Source organism: Equus przewalskii, chromosome 13 (assembly GCF_037783145.1).
Source record: "Equus przewalskii isolate Varuska chromosome 13, EquPr2, whole genome shotgun sequence".
Taxonomy (NCBI): Eukaryota; Metazoa; Chordata; class Mammalia; order Perissodactyla; family Equidae; genus Equus; species Equus przewalskii.
In genome coordinates, this window is record NC_091843.1 from 6,719,905 (window position 1) to 6,743,329 (window position 23,425).

The following is a 23,425-nucleotide window of genomic DNA, read 5'->3' on the forward strand; positions in this document are numbered from 1 at the left end:
TGAATTCTATTCAACAAACATTTCTTGAATGCCTGATCTTGTTAGGCACCATGGATAAATAGCACATGGCCCTGACTACATGGCCGTATAAGCAAATAATGATAATGCAGCATGCCTATTGCTAGAATAGTTATGTGTTAGCTGCAACAGAAACAGAGGAGGAGGAGCAACGGGTTCTGATTAAAGAGGCAGGGGAGGGAGAGGTGGCATGAGAGATGGACCTTAAAGAAAGAACAGAGAAGAGGCACTACAGGCCTGGGAACAGTGCAAATGGGTGCTGTAATGTTCACGGAAACGTGCCCAGAACAGAAGCATACAGAACAAGTGGGATCGTGGCTGGAGATTCGGTTTAAAGAGAAAGCTGGGATTGGTTTTCAAATTAGAAGGTATAGCATCTTTAAGAAATCATTACAAAATCTGGTCAGGGTTTTAATTCTTAGCCCCCTAGATTAATGCTAAATAAGCACAACTCAGTTATTACTGAGTTATAAATATAATTTAGAAGTACTGTGTGCGTATTTCCCAAAATGAAATTACATCTGATACCAAACTACATTTCTACCATTATTAGATAACATTGGATCTCACCAAAGTACTTGGGCAAATGGATTAAAACAACATAAAATCTCCTTCAGCTGTCAGGTTTCCACTTTACTAGGTCTTAAGTGTGGGGAAGGGAAAGGTATTTTCTGTCAGCCTGACAAAAGTTAGAAAGACAAAGATACCACAAAAGCAGATGCTTAAGAACATTCTATTCATAGAACTGCTTCAAAAACAAGGGAGTCCAGGGACAAGAATGCTTTGACAATCTTGCTTCTATCAATCTTAAAAAGTTGATGCTGCTTGAACCTCCGAGAAAACAGATATCTGAAAAGAGTAGGCTTTTAAAAGCTATAAAATTAACATAAAAACTCTCATAGCTTCCATTATTTCAAAAATAAATATAGTTTCAGGAAGAGTAAAGGCTATAGATCAAAAGTAAAAATCAAATACTCTCAAAGTCTTCAAATGTGTACTTTCAAACTTTGATTTTGTGCCACAAAATTAAGCTGGTGATAGAAAAGAATTCATGGTTAAAGTCTGAGATTAAATTCTGAAAACTATTTAGAAACATTATCCCACATTAAGGGAAAATAGGTTATAGGTGTAGAATGCTTATAACTATAAAAACTGCCCAATCAAACAGGGAAATTAATATCAATTAGTACCCAAAAAATAAAAACAATGACATTCTGGAGCACAGAAAATGGAAATGTTTAAATTTTTGATTTCCACTTACTATAATACTGTTAATAGTATACATTATTGTGAGTGTAGATTTTGACATATGACATATATACAGGAAAGCACACAAATCCTAAGTGTATAGTTCAATGAATTTCCATAATATTAACACACCTATGTAACCAGAACCCATATCAACAGAATGGTAAATGGTGCCACTTCATCCCATGTATGAAAGACATACCAAGCACCCTTTCTCATCTATTTCAAATTATACTTGGTGCAAACATATTATCATGAAATACTTGTAACACAGATCCTCAACATTTTCCTGAGGAAAATGTCAGACAGATTTCCAACTCATGATTATTAAGTGTTGCATATTACTTGATGTTTCTCAAACATCCCAGGAAGTAGCAAGTAAAAACAAAATCACTTCAAATATGTTTAAAGAAATTTACGTTTTGGAAAACTTCTAGCTAAGTCGGATGAAATAAACTCTGCTCAGAACATTTCTTTAATTACCAAAGAGTACATTTTTAAAAGATTTAAAAAATGCATGCTATTATTGAATAAAAATCTTCTAGTGTCCATCAGAGTTAAAATGAATACTATTTACATAATGTTTACCTACTTTTATTTTTATTTCTTAGTTTTGATTTATAAAAGTCCTCACTAATTAAATGTTCAGTACTGACATGATTCAACAATGCTCTAACAGGACAGGAAACATTATGGCTGTAAGTTTTTATAACTTCTGGATGCATGTTGTTGTTAGATCTATTGATAAATACTTTATTTCCAAAATGTCTTTACAGAATTGGTTAAAAATGCCCTATATTCATCATTAAATTCCCCCCCTAGTAAATATTCCATTAGTCTGGGATGCCAGACTTGCAAAGAAGGTACAGAAAGACTGTTTTTTTCAATATACATTACATATATATATTTCATTATAACAATGAAAATATTATTTATCTCTTAAACAGTATCTTTTTCTCATTTGTTCTAACATTCATTATAGCTAAAAAAGAAACAAAGTAGTCACAACAGTGATACTCATAAGAAGAAATACCTAGTATGCAGCTGTTTTAAAACTACAGCACACGTCGTGGCTGACACTAAAGCTCTCGAAGATGTAGTTTGCATAAGGTGTCTAAGTGTGTATTATATGATTCTTATTGGGTAATTTAAAAATAAAGAAAATATAAGTAGATATGTGGGAAGATGCATATATCTTTTTTCTAGAAACAACCACAAGAAACTTTGGGGAGAGGAACTGGGATGGGGAAAGAAAGGATTCCACTTCTTGTTTTACCCCTTTCTGTACTATTAAATTTATTATTATTGTGTACACTGTATTACTATATTCGTTAATGGTCCCTTTTTGGTTTTCTTCTTGGTACTTATATTAAAAACAAACAAATGATATATTTAAAAAAGCATCCTTTCCTAAATGAAGGCATCTAATAGATTCCGTAAAGAATAGGACTTAGGCCATGAGGGATAAAATATTACTAGGCTTTAGTATGTAATGAAAGATTGATCCTGTTCGGGCTCCTCTGGCCTACCACTGGCTCTCCATCTACCTCCCACTGCCTCCATGATGAGAAGACAAATAGCAGTGCTATTTGGAAAAACAAGGGAAGAGAGCTCACATTAAAAGATGTTATCAAATAACTGATTTTTCCAGTGGGAATAAAGAAAAAGTGTATGTGGGGAATTAGTCAAATTAGTAAATCAGTTAAAAAGATATACATCAAGACCTGGAAGCTAAAAGGAGTTAATCTGTTAAAAGAATAAAGATGGTTGAACCAAAAAGCAGACAATCATCACAAAGACCAAGGCAGACAATTCAACAAAGATGCAAGGAGTCATTTTAAATGATTTTGTAAATCAACCCCTAACTTAATGGACTCATTGTCACAAAATTATTTTAGATATATGCTTAATAGTTAGAATTTCCTATGTCACATTGGCTTGTATTTATATTATCTTGTTGGTTCAACAATATGAAAAGAATGTTGATAAGATAAAATCAAGATATGAGACTGTTACTTGTAAAGAGCTATCTTAGAGAAGGGCAGAAAATGTATCGCTAGTTTCTGTATATCCTTAACCCTCAGATTCTTATTTATAAAAACAGAGAGCTGAAAAGAGAATAATGAAGGATACCAGATGTATATACGATGGTCAGATAGTCAGATGCTCAGTAAACAATAATTTTCTCCTTTCCTAAAAAGTAAACTGATATGGTTAGGTTGGTCTTCAACAATCACTCTCAGCTTTTCATTACTATTCTAAGGCTAACAATTGTAAAGCACTTTAGAGTTTATAATATGTTTTCATATTATCTTTTTCATGAAGGGATCTTTCTTTCAACATGCTCTTTAGTATAGCAACTAGAACCATATTATATACATTTTCAATAAGTGACTACAATCTACATTTCTTCTGGGTAAATTATACCCTCCCTTTTCATAGGTTTCTGCACCTCTTCCTCCTTAAGCAAATAATCTTCCTCCTTTCATTTCAAAGAACTATAATTAAGAGATGCTGTTCTATGCTAACCTTTAAAATAACCTTTAAAAGATATCTGACTGATCTCCTCCTCTGGGACAAGCAAATATTTTAGTTGATGCTGCAAAGTGAAAGATATCCACAGAGGAAAGGAAATATACACATGAATCTGTTGAAATATAATATATTTTGTTGTTCTTCTATAACTTTCCCTGCCACAAGGTTCATTTTTGAAGCAGCTAATGCCAAGGGCCAAAGCAGTGGAATGGGGAAGTTGGGGAAAAAGTACCATGCACAGCACTTTTATGCATAGGTGGGGGTGGATGCATGTTAGTTTTCTTGGGCAAAAGCTTTAAGCTGGGTAAAAGCAAAATTAATCTTTTAATCTGATATCTATCTCAGAGCTAAACCAAGACACACCAGACGAATCGGAGGTAAGTCTGGCCTACGCTGAGCGATCCTTTCTGACTGAGCTGAGAAACTGAGTAAGTTTCAGGCTTGTTTTTCATAACCATAAAATGGATATTCTAACTATATTCCTATTATGTAAGATTATGTAGGAAAAGGTATCTATTAAGGGATGAATTATGCCACATCCGCAAAATTCACATGCTGAAGTCCTAACCTCCAGAACCTCAGAATGTGACTGTATTTGGAAACAGGGTCTTTAGACAGGTGATTAAGGTTAAATGAGGTCACTGGGGTGGGCCCTAATCCATATGAATGGCGTCCTTATAAGAGACTGGGATACAGACATGCACAGAGGAAAACCCATGTGAAGACAGAAAGAGAAGACAGCCATCTACAAGCTAAGGAGAGAGGCCTCAGAGGAAATCAACTCTGCTGACACCTTGATCTCAGACTTCCAGCCTCCAGGACTGGAAATAAATTTGTTTAAGCCGCCCAGTCTGCGGTACTTGTTATGGCAGCCCCAGCAAACCAATCCAGTATCTAAAAAGTAGCTAGAAAGTTTGGGGTTTTTATACATTTAAAATCCAAGGATTTCCCCCAAGAATGCCCCTCAAAAAAATCTCTACAACTAACAACACAGCAATACATCGAATAATTCCTTAGAATGTGCACTACAACATTCTTAGCATAGTCATCAATTATTATTTGTTGAATTATACTGGCAATGTCTTTTACGAGTCATGAGTGTTATATGAAGGTCACTGTACAGTGTAACAACTACTGATAGAGCACAGCCAGGGGAAAGAGAAGTAATTTGATCCACTGGATGAGGAAGTCCTTTTTACCTGTGTACATGCAAATTCCAATATTTTCCAATATAAACTGCTGAAGGTGGTAGACTACTCTGAGTCTTTTTTCTTTTTATTTATTTAGGATTTAAACCCTACTTCTTTCCAAAAAGCTTTGAGACTGCCTGAAAATTTCAAAAGAAGTTATACAATAAAAATCACAGTTGAAATTCAAACGTTCACGTGAGAGAGAAAGAACAGCTCTTTCATATTTTTATCCAAACAAAACAAGAAATGGCTTTCTAGAGGCTTGGAAGAAAAAGCTCTGAAAGTTACAGTTGAAACAAAATGGAGTATCTATATAATCACCTTTCTAAAGGTTTTTAAAAGCCTGAATAGACTATTTTTAATGGACAGGGAAGAACAGCTCCTTGTAGTTCCTAAAAGTCTTAAAATTGAATAATGAATACCAAGCAACACAGTATATTAGGCTTCTGTTTTCAGTTTTAAGAAAAGCCTGCATGGATATAAGATGTGAAGGGACTGCATTTAAAAGTCAATAATATAGTAAGTTTTAGGTTATCTATCTTAATAGACAAAGAAAGCATGTTCAACTACAATTTTTACAAACTCATCTTAATCCCTTGTGTTTTTTTCCTCATAAATCTTTAGCACTATTATTCCTAGCCAAAAAAATTACATTCTAATTATTTTAATTTGACTATGTGCCAAGTGCTATGCTAAATGATTTACATGCATTTAACTTCACCACAACCCTATGAGATGGGTAGTATTTCTGATTTTTGTGTTTGTCTTTATTAAGCACAATTAATGCATTACACCAGATTTGCAATATGGGTACCCCCAAAACCTGAGCTAAAGTGAGAACAAAGCTACTAAGAATCAGTACACGAATGAGATGAATTTCTATATAGAAGCAATCCATCACAGAAAATGTTTCATAAATTTGACTGAAGAGAATGGCAATGCCTATGCCTAAGTGAAGGAATTGTCTCAACACCCCTCCACCCTTACCTTGCTTTAATTTCATGACTTTTAAGCAATCTTCTATAATCTGGACTTTGCTATTGGAGAGAGAATGGGTCTATCAGTCAACTCCAGCATCTGGTCTACCTAGAAGTTTTATTGCTCATTATAAACATATAAATTGGCATCTGGTCCTAGGTGCTTGGTAATTAAGAACTAACAGTTGATCAAACACGACAAAATCTAGTTCTGGGACCCTGCAAAGCTGACTACTAGATCTGAGACCATGGCAGCCATAACCCCATACCTTGGATATTGCTTGAGGAGCCAGCAAGTTTCCCCTCTTTGACATCTCTTTGTTCTTTCTTTATCTTCCTATCTTTCAGTTTGAGACAATGTTAGCCTCAGTCAGTACTTTTATAATATACAAAATTTCCATGTATGCAACAGTAAAAACCATCTAGTCCCCTTCTAGAGTCTATGGACCACTAAAATTTCAAAACATAGAAGTTTATTTTTTCTTTGCCAAGTAAGGGTCATTAGAAATCATCTCTTCATTTAAAAAAAGGATATTAAAAAGGGGATAAAAGAAAAGACAATCTCGTAATAATAGACTCTACAAAAAAAGTTAACTTAACTTTAAGGCAAACCTACTAAAGAGTGTTATTTTTCTCACCTCAAAAAAGACAAACTCCACAGGGAAGTGAACTAATTTAGCAACTTCATGAGGAAATAGGGACAAAGAAAAGTTGATCACTTTGCCTAAGATCCCACAGAGTGTCTCAAATCTTTGTTCACTACAATTTCCAGCACATAGACCTGACTGGAACCCGCTCCACTGGAAAAGCTAAAACCACGCTACAATGGCAACCGTTATATTATTCTCCCTTATCCTGATGCCATTGTCACCACTGGGTTTGGTTTTCAGTCTACACACATTTACGCTGAAATATTATATTTTGGAATTATTTCTGGCAGCTGTAGCATGAAAAGACCAAAGTCTGATGAACAAGTGAGGTTTTTATAAACTGTACAATCTCCAGAGGATCTAATGCACTCAGCAACTCTCATAAATCAAATTTCCTTCTAACTTTTCCTGGCCCAACAATCTTACGTTCTACAGAACAAGAATTTCAAACACTAACCAAAAAGAGATCCAGTCATTAAAATAATTTTTAATTCGCTATTCATAATATACCATAGACAAAAAATAGAAAGTTTTTTGGTCTTACTTTGTTTTTGGAATGATGAGAATATAGCTACCTAGTTAAGACCACTTCTTAGAAGTGGTGGGACTTAAAATGAGTTTTGGCAAATGGAAAGCATCAAGAACACAGAAATCTGAAATCCATATTCAATAGTAAATGAGCAGAAAAGAAGTAAACAAGACCTCTGTATTCCACCCAATCATTTTCAACTACAGTAGTCTAAAACACTTTTTTGATTCTTGAGTTTTTTCTGTGAGTAGCTGTCCCCACCTCCCCTGTGAACTTCAGTTTGCTTCAGCACACGCTCATAAAAAGAGAACTCGATGACACAATGGCAATGTTTAGAACAGGCAAGGAGAATTTACTGAAGGCACTGTAAAGGCCAATAAAACTTCACTTTTCTTGTAATCATTAGACAGCAAACAGTGAATGACCTTGCCCTTTGCAATGTCAGGCCCTGTGGTCTTAAGGCTGCTTTTTCTGGTTTGAGATCTCTGATTACTCTCCCTTTCTCCTGGAACATTTTTCCAACTACATGGAAATGGTTTTTATGTTGACATTTCAAAGGTCACTCCACAGAAGCTAACGTGGATTAAGCCATTCCTATCATTATGGGATTCTCATTTATTCTCACTGTCACCAATCTCAAGACAGAATCAGCTGGCTCTCGAAGTTTAAAAAAGTTCCTGTCACAATCTGGAGGAAAAATAATTATTCATAAAATAGCTGACAGATTAACAGCAACTTGCAATTACCATTACAGAACAAATGAATATCATTTCCCCACTTGCTGAAGCACAACTCCTGCATTTTCTCCCCTAGTACTACCGTGTTTCAGTTCTGCGAACTTCACTAGGGTAAACCAATGATCACTTACCATTAATAAGCAGAGAGCTATCGGATCCTGGATATGAATAGTTTAGACGACCTGAAGGTAAAAGAAGGCCGTTACTAAATTTATTTTCGTAGATCGTTTAAACCTATTCAATAACAAAGCTGAATTAATTGCTTTAATAGGAAAGGTATTTAAAAAGATATGAGATAAAACTTTGCTGTGCTAATGAACACAATGAGTCAGAGGACATATCAATTAGCATGTTCACAAACATTCAAAAAGAGAAAGTTTGAAAGTGGGAAAATAAAATATCCTTCATACTTAACCATTCGATCATTCTAATTTCCAAGTGCCCATACAAAGTAATTTTCTTCATAACATTATATTCTAATACCAACTCATAATAACAATCTTCCATCTTTTGGCCCCACAAATGTGAAAAATTTTTTGCATGTGTGTAGTTTGCTGTTGTTTTTTTAAATGTATGTAATTAGCAGGAATATTTTTCTATATGATCCATAACAAAAGTGCCAGGCTTATGCCTACATGTACAGACACATTAATGAGTTTAAATTCACATTTTGGGGAAAAAGTATAGAAGGTAAAGAAAAACACATCATTGTGCTTCACATGACGGAAAATATCAAAGCACACAGCACAATGCCCAGAGCACAGCAGGTACTCAATAAATGCTGGGTTAGTTTCCTTCGAATTTTGAAGTGGTTCAAAATGTAGTTTTGAACCTAAAATGAGCACCCAGGATGCCCAGAAAAAAAGAATTTGTAAAGTACTAAAATTTTTGGAGGATGTGCCATCTTCCAAATGGGTAACCACCCATAAGCGGGGGAAGAGCACTGGGATTTCTCCATTTACAAGGAATTACATTTCTGTTTTGGAAGAACATCTCCATCTAAGTTAAGGTACACAGACCACATACCATGCACTTACTTCTTAGTGCATACAATGTACCAAGTTCTATGCTATACGTTATAAAAATCATCATGGCAACATTTTTAAGTCTCCATATTCCACATGCCCATTTACACCCACCTTCATAAGAACAATGAAGAACCCTCGACAAGTCTTGCTCACCTAAGGAATGGATAGGGGAACTTGATTGTTAATTATCTACCATAGTCCAGCACTCACTCTATAAATCTGAAGTACTGTAAGAATTTAAAATTGACTCAGAATTACAAACACTCCATTAGGAAACAGCAGGCTAAACTACAATCCCATAGAATCATAGCAGACTCTCCAAGGCTATGAAAAAGTGGGTTAGCAGAGGTTCTCATGCCTTGAGGCATGAGAAGGGGCAAGCCTTCCAAGATGCCAGGAAGACTCTACCTAGTTCCACTGAACACTGTGGGAATCAGAGCTAATACGGGGTCCTATCAATCCAATAGCCGAGTATTTAGAACTGTTTAGAAAGGAACTTCAGGCCTCACTATCCTTCAATTTCTCAAAATTCTGCTTCTTCGACATAGTCTTCAAAGAAATGAACTCATGCCATGCAAAGAGAAAATTGTTCTCTATAGCTAATAGCTTTAATTAACCCATATCCAAAACTTAGAGTTTAATATGAAACAAAATCAGAACTTAATAATTTTTCTACAATTTAAAACCAAACACAAGGATTGTTTTTACTATTGTTGTCAATTGTTCCACTTAAAATTTAGGCTTATTCCTATTTAGAGAGTGGAGGTAAAAGTTAATTTTGGTATTTAAATTGCTTCCTAAAAATCAGCTTCATTATTTAATACTAATGTACACATCCAAGTATCCAAATCCAGTGAATTCCATATGAATTGTTTTAACTACAAGTCCTGATCATATGACCTGTCACAAGTATATTTTTAAAAAAGCAGAGACTTGAGACGCTGGAATAAGAACATGACCTTAACTGTTAAAAACTTAGGATGGGGCCAGCCTCGTGGCCAAGTGGCTAAAGTTCCACACACTAGGCTTCGGTGGCCCGGGTTTGCAGGTTCAGATCCTGGGTGTGGACCTACTCCACTCATCAGCCATGCTGTGGAGGCAACCCACATACAAAGTGGAGGAAGACTGGCACAGATGTTAGCTCAGGGTTAATTTTCCTCAAGCAAAAAAAAAGAAGATTGGCAACAGATGTTAGCTCAGGGCGAATCTTTCTTTCTCACACACACACAAAAAAAACTTAGGAGGGGTGAGTACTGTTTTCGAATCAGTTAACTCAAAGTAGCAGGTGATTTTCTGTAATGGAACATATGTATAAATGTTATAGTTGTAAAACCCTCTAGTAAATGAACTAACAGAGCTATCACACGTACCATTTTTATTTATCATAAAACTTTTTTAAAAAGATGAAGTAAATCAATACAGAAACAAAAATATTTAACATATTAATCAAAGTTAAGAGGAAATGTTTTGTTATTTCCAAGAAGATATTCAATTTTTTAACGCTTACATTCCAACTGAAACCAGGGCTGTTCCATATAAACTATAATGCCTCTTATTTTGACGCCAGGAAGGGATAACTAATAATGAGGATCCAAAAGACAAATTCCCAAACTGGGTGGTCCAGTTTAACAAATCAAGTTCCACCTTATCAGAAACTCGCTTCTGGGTACCTTTTAAGGAGGGAGATAAGAAGACTATTTCAACTTGACAGGCACAAAAATGTCCCTTAACTCAGTTCTCAGGGTTTGCCTCAAAGTACGTGTCCTAAAGGGATCCCACCCTCTACCCCCAAGGCAGGTGACCTTTTTCTGCTCTTTAGACTTCTGAATACAGTAATTCTACCCTTCCACTAAGACAATAGGACGCTGAGGAAGCACTGGCAAAGTTCATAGTTTAACTCTGAAAGTGATACTTATTTTTAATTTTTTTTACCTGGTCTTGTGATATGAGTCCTGTGAGGCTGGAACCAACTTTGGCCTCTGAGTAGCAAATACACCTGTGTATTTTGGTTTAACATTTTGTTAACCAATCAGTAATGCTTTCTACTTCAATTTTAAAATATACACAGTTATACTGAAAAAGCTTTTTTTTTTTTTAACTTTCATAATGCTTCCTTAACCTGTCTGCCCTATCCTTCTGTAAATTCTTTCTATAGCTAAAATATCTAGAGTCATGCATTCACCACATCTACTACAGATAACACGTCACCTCCTCTCTGGAAATCTTCCATCAGCTCCCATTCTCAGTGCCAGGGGCCTTTAAAGTCTCCCACAGGCTTTGCCACTCTCCTTGCAGTCCTTTCACTTCTGCTCTACCAGCCTCTGTGCTCTCTGCATACCCGCTTGTGCTGGCATTTCTGCATTTTCTACTCCATGGCTAGACCGCTGACAATCCCCCTCCTCCCTCATCTGAGACTGTGGCCCTCTTTCTGGAGGATATTTTTCAAATCTTTTTTTTTTGTTTTTCAGATTCACCTTTTTCCAGGGTACCTTCCCCAAAAAAGAAACCTCCTTTTTAGATTAAGTCACCAAATTTTATTTCTAGCTATGTTGCAACAGCCAATCTTCTTAGGTAATCATTTCAGCTACTGGCTAACTTATCTCTTGTACATTATAGCCCCCTTAGGAACTAGAGCTTTTTTCTCCTGGTCCCTTGAGCTTCTTGATTGGGCACCAGGTAAGCATTCAATGAGCTCATTCCATGGAACTTAAAACATCAGCATTTCACAAGTGAATAAAAAGAAGTAAAATAAAAATAACTGAGCTATCTGAATATGAATATAACCCAGTGTTCGTGGGTTTTGTTTTTTTGATAACTCATGTATCTATAAACAAAACCCAGGTTTTGGCACATTAAGAATTGAATTCCTCAAGGGAGAAGGAAGGCATTAGGATTTCAGGCAAGTTAACCTATCTGGTGGATAAAATTCACTCTTTGAAGGTTCTTTGTATTGGCTGTGTTATAAATACAAAGAAATACTGCCTGATCAGCAGTCCTAATCTTAAGGGACTTTACGACGGGAAAGCAGTAGTCTCTGGAGGCCAGCTGTGGCATCTGGAGCCAGAAGCCTGGATACATCATGCAGAAGGCATAGACTATATTTGGTGACATGACTCAACCTAGCCAAATATAGGCAAGTGATACAGTGTGAGTCTGGGGAACTACACTACCAAATTCTACAGCCTAGAAGATCCACACTCCAACCAGGCAATTCTATGCAAGGCATTTGCAAGTTGGAGAGAACCAATATTTACTAACGAGACTAAGAACTGCTGGGGGGAGGAGGTGCTCAAAAGAACAGTATGGACTATCATATTCTTTTAACACACTAACTAAAGTATCCCAGTCAATGAGATGAAAGGAGAAAAGACTAGAAGGAAATACTCTAATATATTAACAGTATGTGTATGTATTGCTTTTAAAATTAGATAAAATAATAGTTATTTCCTAAAAAGTAACCCAGATATTATTGCTACTGATGATTCAGCAAGAAATGATACAATAAATGCCGCCATTTCAAACACACACCGAGAAATATCAAATGTTCTACAGTGCTATTATATTTCATGCTATGACCTTCTCTTCTTCAGAGTCATGCCAGCATTGTTGGTGACATGGTGCAGGCCAAGGACCAATAATAGGGGATAATTCTGCAAGGTTGTCCAAAATATAGCCATGTAGTCCTATAAAGTGACAAGTAGTGTGAAATTCTAATTTTTTTTATTGACTTACTATAAAAACTTAGATAGTCCAAAGAAAAGGGAGGGGTTTTCAGAGGACACCATTAAAAACTTCTAATAGGGAAAAGTAAGTATGGGCTTAGGTCCATTTCTAAGGTAGACCAAAGATTTATACACACAATATACACACACACGTATATCTACATACACACATGCTTGCTGTTGTTGCCTAACTAGAGGTGCTCTTGTTGCTTCTGCTCCTGCTAATTTATTTAGTTCACGTCTAAGTCAGTCAAAGCTATACTGCCATAAAGAATTTCTTAAAGGAGGCGTTCCACCTGCCTTTCCACATATGCTGTTTTTACCAAAACTGCCTGAGCCTTGCAGCAAGATGGCGCTGTGGGGACCTGGACAACGCATAGCAAAGCTCAAGAAACGTGTAATAAATTCAGTTTCTGAATATCAACTTTATACTTATACAGAACACATATCAATATGAACTAATAAAAATGTATTCAATATGGTCTATCATTTAATGATATAAATAATTATTTTTAATAATTTATTCTATTGACCTAAAAATAACTCCCCAAATCAAAATCAGCAAGCTTATTCCACCTGCTGACCAATCTGTGATACAACCAACTTCCAGTGAAGACAGTCTCATGTAAAAAAATCACAAAGGAGGAACTGGCCAGAACTGACATCAAGTGGAAAGTCTTGCCCTGTCTCCCACAGAGCCATTTAAATTACACACATACACACACAGTTTAGGCTCAACAAAACTCTTCTGTGGGGGCAGACTTGTCTTTCAGTTTAAAGCCAGGGCCTACAAAAATACCGGAATTCTCTTGCCTATCTCTCCAGTTCATCTCTTCACACTACCATTTGCCGTCCCACATTAGGTACTCCAGGCATTCGAAACTACTGGCCCATTAACTTTTACTTCTGAGTTCCTCCCTCTGTCTGGAACGCCTTCCTCTCTCTCTGCCCACCATGTCTCAACCCTCAAGCCTCCACCTTCATGCCCAGATAGCTTCTCTCTTAAGCCTCACATCCTATGTAAAGTCCTCCTTGCCCCAAGCCACCTGCTCTCCGGTTCCTATGTGCTTCATACAACATCCTTTACACTTATTACATTACATTTAAATTACCTATTTCTAAACTCTCTACCTCTAGGGCAACAAGATCTTTGAGGACTGATTTCGGGTCTTGCATCCCAGAGCTCGAGGCAGACCAAGGTGCTCAGTGAATAGCTGTTGAATGAATGACTGAAGCAAAGCCAGCGACTGGTGGTCTCTCTGCCATGGAGCATGCAATGAAAAGGGCAGTCAGATGAATCCCATCTTGTGAGGCAGGGCACACTGCTTAGCTTCTCTGAGCCTCAGGTAAAACAGATATTTCCACTTACTTCACAAGGCTGTTGGGAGAAATTCATGAGACAATTTTTGCAGAAAGTCCAGAAAAGTCCCCAGTATACAGTAAGTGCTCAATTAATTTTAATTTCTTTTCCCTCTCCAACTATAAACCAGAGATAACCAACAATTTTCCACTTGTGAGAGAAAGAAAGAGGAAGGATACCTTTCAGCCAAATAAGACCCAAACTGGAAGCTTGGAGAAGGGAGTGGCCATCTGGGGGGTTTTTCAGCTTCAGAGAAATGAGAGTTTGCTAGTGTTCTTGGTTACAAACAGGGATATAATTCTTCTCTGGGAGAGAGAAGGGAAAAAAACCTAATTCCTTAGTTTTCTAATAGCCAAACTGGCAAAGCAGCAGCAGGATTTTAGGAAATGAAAACTTGGAAATTCAGCTTAAAAATTTTCCTTTTAATAAAGCCAGGGAGGATCTTCCTTTTGTGCCAAAAGCTCAGATTTAATTTTTCAATTGTGGTATGGTAGTTGAAAAACAGACTGTAACAGTGGCAAAAGAAAATATCATTTATCTATAAGTCAAGTCAACAGGGACATATTTCTACAGATTGTGGGAGGTTTCGTACAAAGAAAGATGGCTTTGACTATAACTCAGGGCAGGTGCAAAGTTGCAAGATATAAAAGCACCTAAGAATTTCAGAAGGGAAGGTCTAGAGAGAAACTAGCAATGAGCTGACCCAATTGAGGAATTCAAAAGATTTCCTACTGCCAGTAAACCTCACAACAAACCAGCAAGCAGGAAGGCTATTTTTATCCCTGCCAGAGGCCTTCTGACTCTGGATGCTACATTTAGAGGACAGAGCAACAAGATAACTCGCCTTAAGAGGATGTTATGATACCAGAGATTAATGGCAATTTTTTAAGCTTTAAAAAACGAGGCATAGTTTTTGTCTAAACTAAACCAGCCAAAGCCAGTTAAAAAAAGAGAAATGGATAATAAAATGGAAAGAAAAGTGGAAAAACAGACCAATGGGTAGTAGAAAAGTTTTAAGTAGTCTAGAAAAAAGCCAAAGCAGTAAATTAAAATTCTCCTGCCTTGCAAAAAGTTTGATTAAAAGAAATGTGTTACAAGAGACACATTTTAAAAGAACCAGTGAATAAACATAAAGAATTGTAGGACTGGCCCCAAGGTAAAAATGATTTTGAGAAACGGCTCTTTGTACTGACATGAACATATAAGAAGATCAAGTCAAACTTATGAAATCCTAAGGGACTATCAGCTATGTTGCCTGCAAATGATTCAGAATCAGAGAAAAGAGAGAGAAGCTGCTCTTAAAATTGGTTACTGTAGTCCAAACCCCAAAGAGCAACCAGCAAAGTCACTAGTTGGCCTTCTGCATACACACCTATCATCAACTCTAATCACTTATTTAATATAAATTCTGATGACTTCATTGAAGCTTAATGAAGAATGTACTTGAATTTCATACCTGATCTAATTTCACCTCTTGTTATTTCTCAGAAGGCCCAGTTCCTATTTTTTCCTGTTGGTACTCAAGGCATTGAGACTTGGTCTTATTTACTAGCCTTCAAAACACAATAGTAAACAGGCTGCTCAAAGATATCTGCTAACTATTTGGAGGATAAGCTGCATGAGGCCAGGAGTCTTTGTTTTTAATCCCTGATATATCCCAACAGCTTAAAATAGTGCCTGGCACACAGTAGAGGTTTGATATGTATTTGCTGTATGAATGGCCTCCCATAGCTTTAGACTTGACATAAATATCCAAAGTGGTTCTCCAAGTGAAGTGAAGATGGAGTGTGGAGGGAGGGCAGGATAGCTGAATCACTTTGGGAATACACATGCTCACGTCTCATGACAGATGTGGTGAATCAGAATCAGGAAAAAGAATAATCCAGCTTGGAAAAGTTCCCTCAGTGGTTCCATTTGACCTCCACCGCAGTGAGGCACCCTTCAATAAGAAATTAGCAGGTGTGAGATCTGAATCTCTTACAAAACATTACGCTAAAATACAGATCTTAAATTCTGTACCCTGCCTCCTAAATAGAAATTAAGAAACTTTAATGCCTACTCTCTGTCTAAAGCATACTAAGACAAAAATGTTTAAGTTTTTTTTATGTTTGTTTCCCTCTTAAATGCTACACAATAAATACCTAAGCTACTGAACCAGGGGTCAGAAGCTGAGTGTTCCTAACTTAATCCTCTGGGTACCAGTTAGTTGAGTGACTCTACAGAAGCTGTTGTATCTCTCTGAACTTCAATTTCTTCAACTGTAAAACGGAAGCCACAAAACTCAGACCAAAAGGTTAGTGTAAGGATTTAAGTCATAGATAATTCTCAGAAGGGGCACAAAATAAAAATCAGAGAGATGGTATCACAAGTAAGTGCTCTTTCACTTGGGACTGGTTGTTAACACTGCTTCCTATACAGAATGTCCAGATCTACCTCAAAAAAGAAAAGTGTGGACCAGCATCAAAGGTGTTCTTTGATCTACTACTACCTGGTACATGGAATATGCTCAAATGTTTGTGGAACCGGAATATAAGCAGAAGCTAAAATATAAGATACTTCCAAACCACATGGCTTAAAGGCGGCTATCTCTCCTTCTAACAAAGGGCTGCCACATTACCCAATTCCGGGGTGCACTCTTCTTGTCATATGGCTCCCCCTGCCTCCTGGCATTGTGCCAGATGTAGCCTAAACAGCCTATGCTCCTCAAAGGGCAAAAAGACAGCTTCAGATGTCAGAGACGAAGTTCCAAAATGCTATTTAGTGGAGAAAAATAATCTAGGATATGGTAAGTGACCTCCTCAGTCCTCTCTGGCCTCCTCCTCACCATTTCCTCTATTAAATTCCTTTTTATGTTACGTTCTTTTTGGTAATGGGGAACATTCTAATGCAGAGGTCTAAAGCAGAACACTTGGAGAAGTTCTCTAGGGCAGTGTTTCATAACCTTTTATAATTATTAAGACGACTTTGATGAAAATACTTCAGAGAGGCTCCCCACCATGACAACAACTGGAGCCCCAACCCCCACTCCAGTGAATACTACAGGGTAAACAACAACAGTAGAAAACCTTAATAAGAAAAGGCTACTATGAATTCAGCAACACCTTTAAATGTATTGAATTGCATGACATCAGCATCCACATGGTTTTTGGAAGACAATCATGTATAACAATGTCATATCTATCATCTAACTGGCATGTGTGGTCCTAATGGGTTCATAGGCCCATCAAATAATTCCCATGGCTGAAGAGGCCTGTGGTCCACAAATTGAGAACAGAAACACCTCATGAGGCCAAGTTTAAACAACTGCTTCCTAAACAGTATTTTTAGGCCTATCTCAAAAGGAACAAATGCAGTCTAGACGCAGTCTTCACTCAACTGACTAAAGCTCACTGATTTCTAGTTATATCCCTTCTACACACTACTCGCTATTAAATATTGCCATACCCAATCATGAAATTCATATGCTGCTTTCAGTGATTAAACTATAAAATTCTTCAATTTTGTCACTTAGGAGTAACACGCCAAAAAGACTGTATAGAACTGCTGAAAGTAACTTCAAGATTATTAAGTTCATCCCTCTGTTTACAGGTGAGGAAACCACGATCTAGAGAGAAGTGACCAACCCAGGGCCTCGGAACTGCTAATGGCAGAGCGCGGTGTGAACACACCCTAACTAAATGCTTCTTTTTTTTATTTCTTATAATTTGGGAAAGTCTGTTATAATCTAACAACTTTTGATCATTTACAATAGAGATCAGGTGGCTGATGTAAACCATATCAGACATTTATTATTTGGAATATTACGGCTAGTAGAAGTTAGATTTTTTTTTTTTAGGTTTTTATACTTCAACTAATCATGGCTGTTCTTCAGAATTAAGATTTTCACTTTATTGTTGGTTTCTCAAGAATTAAAAAAGGGTCCTCTAATTAGTTGATTCCTCCTTCTCTCTCCCAATGTATAGCAACTGGCATCCGCCCAAGCGGATTCCAAAGAGATAATGGAAACTGCTTTCCCTTCAGAGTTCCACTAATGTTCTTAATTGACTGGTTACCAGGTAATACCGGAATAAAACAAAGCCTTGCTTTAGAACGGAGTGCACTGGTGTGGGACTGAATTCAGAATCAGCCAATTAGACAAAAGAATGAAGCTCGGAGGTAGCCTAGCCATCACAAGATCTGATTCAAAAAGTAGTAACTAGTTTAAAACTAGTTAAAAACTATTCCTTTTGCAAACTTTTACCGCTGAACAGCAACAATGCACTGAGTTTTCTCTCTTTTCTCTTACCTTTGGTAGTGAAGACAGTGGCAACACAACGGGAAAAAATAAGTAGCAGAGGGTAGAGAAATTCACAAATCAGGCATATCAGCTGATAAATGAATCAACTGTATATAATATTCAGGTAGAAATTCCATGTGTATCAGCAAGAAATGGCACAACTGTGCAACTATTCTGTCCTTCCTGTTGCTAAATTGAATGCAAAGAGAATCTTGAATATTTTTGTATCAGCTATGCATCAGATGGCATTGCTTTCCCTCCCTCAAAGTCAGCAAATAACATAGTCCAGGATTACATAATAGGATCAAGGAAAGTCTTAAGACCTTCACAGTCAACTCCCTCTATATGACTCCATAATCAAAAGGGCTTTCATTATGCAGGTATTAGTACATAGGGCTGTTCTAGGAGCTCTCAGAAAACGAGATAGCAAGTCACTTGTCCATAATTTCATAATATAGAAGGAAAAAAGAGAAAAATAATAAGTGACACTATCAAAAGGTACACGATATACTATCGTTAATTTGGATGTGGAGCATAAATAAAATGGATCTCTAGAAATGCTCTGGACCTCCTACTTTTTTATACCATAGGGAGGGCCCTAATATGTAATACTTACAAACTGCTGACAAAGTCTGAAAACCCTACTACTTAAATGTCACTGAGATTTCATTTCTGAATGGAAAATAATATTATTGTCTGTCCATATGGTAATACCTATACTTAAGTTGTACACAATATTTAATGCGAAAATGTAAAACATTTTAGAAAAGCACGTATTAATTTACTACCTGATTGCTGCTTCTTTGGGGATTTGTTATTTCTAAGTGTTAATTATCACATATAGTTTATCCCTTTACCAATCTCCACCCTGAATATGTGCCAAATAAAATTAAGTCACAACAGCCATAAAATATGTGAGCCTTAACGCAATTGTAACAGAAAAAAAGTTCATGAGTTAAAAGAATCTTTTAAAGAAATGTTTAGGATCTTTAGCCTTCTAATAACATGAAAAGTCTCCTGTCACTTTCCTCCCTGCCCCCCTTTCCCCTCACGTCTCACCCAGGTATAATCAGAGTTGCAACAACATTTTAAGATGACCACTCAATTTTCATGGACTCAAAATAAGATTTTTTGTGCTCAGTGTTCAGGACTAAGATAAGGGGTCTGCTTAAGTAATTACGGACCCACATCATAGATGACATAAGACAGATTCCCCCTTTGTGACAACTGCTTATATGGTTTTCACAACAAATAAAAACAAGGGTCAGTATTCTATCACAAATGTGTGGAGGGTAGAGGGCAGAGGAGCCCTCCTTTCTGTGCACCAGTACGTTATGTAAACAAACTGGGCAGACAAGGATCTGGACAAGGCACAAGAAACGATTAGTATGAACCGAGTTGGTTTCAGTTCAGGCACTAGAGTAAGGAAGACTTCACTCCAGTGCTATGAGCACAGCAGCGTTCACAAACATCACATTTTGTTCTCCCAGGCATTTCCCTTTCCTCTCCTCCCCTTAAAAAACAAAACAAAACAAACAAAACCAAAAACAACAGCAATCCTCAATCTGAAAATGTTTAGTCACACAGTTCAAAATCCACACCCTTGAAAACTCTGCCTACACAGCGCTGTGAGGAATCCAACAAATTCTGACCAGCAGTAAACCAGAAAGCAGACCGCGGTTCAAAATTAAGAACAGACCCCGCACCAGGAACACGACGAAATCATGCCCGCTACTCTGCCCTCTCCTTCTTCACAAAGGAAGTTACCTCAACACGAAGCCCAGGTCCCATCCTACAGCACAGCTAAGCCAAGCAAAAGAGAAAGACTGTTCAGGATGTTCCATGTCAGCAGTCAGGAAAGGGAGACTGAAGGAGAGGAAACCACTCCACTTCTGAATAGCCACACACACAAAGGTCACTGCAGCCGAGTTTAAGTTGTATTCTTTGCTATGTACCTTTCTCCATTACTCACGAGGCTTCAACAAGTAAAGCAATTTTCTCCTCTCCAGAGACCTCAGCCACTCCCCTGCTATGCTGCTTTGAATTACTTGGTATCATCCAAACAGAGCGAGAAAGAACCAGCCAGTTCTCGAAGGCTCCTGCCCCCTTGCAGGGCAGCGTCCTGGTGGACCCCAAATCTTTAAGACATTAATATTTAAAGATCCCCCAATTCACCAGAAGACATTTGATACCGCATAATGGTAATTTACTTGGAAGGACAAATTTGATTATGAATCCAAGTAAAATTAAACGTATTAAAATAAAAAGTAAAATTAGTTTGCATTATCAGTTTCTTCTTTATGGTACTTTGCATCATGCCCCATTAAATATACTTAAAGAAAAGTGTGCATCTAATCTTTTAAAAGGGTGAGGGAGGAGTGGGGTCAGAGTGTCAGATGAGCACTACTCAAACTGCCACAGGCAAACTGATCTAAACAGAAAAAGGTTAAATCCTCTAGGAAATTAGATTCCCCCCCACTACTACTTAAAATAAATCATTTTAATATTATAGCAACAGAACTTACGTAGTTAAGAGTTCCTTTTGTTTTTTAAAATTTTATTTACTCAAATTCAAATTTATGACTGAATATTAAAAATTTAGTCTTATTTTCAGCAACTCTCATAGATTTCCAGAGCCATCTCAGTATACACAAAGTTAGTGTACAATGTCTGTTCTAAAACATCTGTATCAGTATATGACATCTGTTCTTTAAAATAGAGAACTACGTGACTGCAATTTACAGGAATATTAAGAGAACTGTGTATTCAAAGGAAAATTTAAGGTTTCCTGGTTATTATTTATGGTATCTTTTTTTTAAGTAGCACTAACTTCATTCTCTCCCTACTGTAAAGATACAGAATTTAAATAATTATCCCAACAGTCACTCTCTTACAGTGACATAAAAAAATCTCACATAAAATTAATGAAACAAACTTTGTATACTAAACTTTCAACTGAGTTTCACGATTTTCTTCTAGAGAGATTATTATAAATTTTTTTGCTTAGCATCAAAGAAAAGAGGCCCAGATGGAATCATCACTTGCCTGCTCATCTAAGCATTTGTTTCAAACAAATCCACAGCAATGAAAAATAGTGGCGGAAGGGCTCCCAAATTCAATGTGTAGATAAAGAAAAAAAAAAATATCAAAAGTATTTTAAAATGCAAGGCCACAATACCTTCAGCAGTCAGGAGTTAAATACGTAGTATTTTTGGAGTAGATCTAGCTCTTAAAAATAAATTCTTATTAAATGAATGCATGAACAGCAAGGGAGGCAGTAATGTCTAATTGTATATCATACTCCACTACTTACTCTCCATATGCAATAGGTTTCTTGGGCACCACGGGGATATGTAAAAGACCAGAACTTTAAACAACCTGCATTTCTAAATGCAATCATTATTGCTTACATTCAAATTAAGTATTTTAAGAATGCCTGAAACTCAGAGGGATTGAGGTGGATACGCTGAATTCTCCTTCCAAAAATTGAAAGCAAGACACATTCCATAACAATATGAAGAGAAAAAGACTCCAATTTCACAATATTCTGAGGAAAAATAAGAAGATATTCTGACTCATAATTTAGTTAATTAATATCTGAAGAACAACCATAATGTTTTGACAGTTTACAGATTGCCTTTGTTCTCTCAATAATTTTGCTGTCTCATTTGGCTTTTTAGTGAAATGAAGCAATTTGGATATTAAATTGTTTTCATATATAGGATTTACAATACTCAACCACTATTATGAAACCATGGATTGTTCTACTCTGTCTGACATCTGATCATTTTCAGGTACTATTTTTTGTCTCTCTATTCCAGCGCTGTCTCCCTCTGCTTTCATTCCATAAATGACTACTTCTTGGTTTATACGTATATTCCTTTATTCCCTTCACACTCAGGAAAGAAAAAAAGGCTCCTTAGTCTTCAGAGGTCTCTCCTACTAACACTGACTATAATACTGCTTCATGAATCTTTATTTCACTGTGTCCAGCCTATGCTTCAGAAGGTTGAAAACAGACGTATTCGCATTTGGTCTTAATCTATTTCATGCTGCTCCATTTCTAAAAAATAAGTACCAATTGCACAGGTGAGAAAAAACACAAATAACAGTAAGATACAATATTCCCCAAATAATCATCTGAGCATCTATAAAAGATTTTTCTGTCCAGGTGAAAACAATTCTTGATAAGCCTAATAAGATTGTAGCAATGCGCAAGCTGCCACCTGGGAGATCAAAATTCAAAACTGGTCTGTAGCAGAGGCTCTTAGCTTATGAGACTGGATGTGCAGTAAAGAAATGAAATCGGTCTCTGGGGAAGAGCTTCTGCAGATTGTCACTGGCGTTGGTTATGGAGAAGGCAACACAATTTCACAGATAAAAATAACACACAGACATTCCAGCTGATCAGAGAAAGGTCTTGGAGATAAGGTAGAGGGAGGACCCTTTTCCTCCCAAAGAGCTAAACCTCTGGACACGGAGAAAATGATAATAGCCTTAAAATTCTTAGAAAAACGATTTTAAAATACACTGGAAAAAGCTAATATAAATTATGAAATGAAGGCTAGGTACTCCTTTTGCACATTTGTTAAAATGTTAAAAAAAAAAAAAAGATAAATGGTTTCCAACAAGCCAGCTGGAATCAACAACACATTCATAAAGAAACTAAAAAACTACATTTGAAGCTTCCTTAGCATATTATATAAGCATCTTGTCTGTTGATGGCAAAAATAAAATTTTTTAACTCCACTGTATTAGATTTTTTTTCCCAAAAGGAAAGGGCAAATTCAGTTGCCGGGTTTTCTTTTTTAAATTTAAACGAATAATATAGCCATATCAATTCACTCAACTTGTAGTTCTTACATTAATTTTAGGTTTTATTATTTAAATACATACACACAAATCACATTTCTATGAGGAAATGTAAATTAAAGGTAAAAATAAATGTCATTCGTAATATAGTTTATGAAATTATTTTTAAGAGAAAATGAGCTCAAATATAAAATTTGCCTCCATATGGTAGAGGTTTTTTAAACAATTCTCAAATTAATTCTTTTAACTGAATTTTTATATTTTATACTTTTTTTTCTGAAAGGCATATTATTCTCTACTAGTCTCAGAGAATTAATGCCCACTTTCTGTTCTCTGTTTCTAA

The 23,425-nt window shown here is 36.5% G+C and overlaps 1 protein-coding gene across 4 annotated transcripts in view; it reads right to left on the bottom strand.

Moving 5' to 3' along the window:
- Positions 1-23,425, bottom strand: part of CPEB4 (cytoplasmic polyadenylation element binding protein 4) — a 63,664-nt gene that overhangs the window by 18,510 nt on the left and 21,729 nt on the right. For 2 of the 4 annotated variants that reach the window (XM_008525405.2, XM_008525404.2), the window contains exon 3: positions 8,016-8,066. The exons of the other annotated variants lie outside the window; for them this stretch is intronic. In XM_008525405.2, the coding sequence (XP_008523627.1) occupies positions 8,016-8,066 (51 nt within the window). The remainder of the gene's footprint in view (positions 1-8,015; positions 8,067-23,425) is intronic. 4 annotated transcript variants of the gene reach the window in all.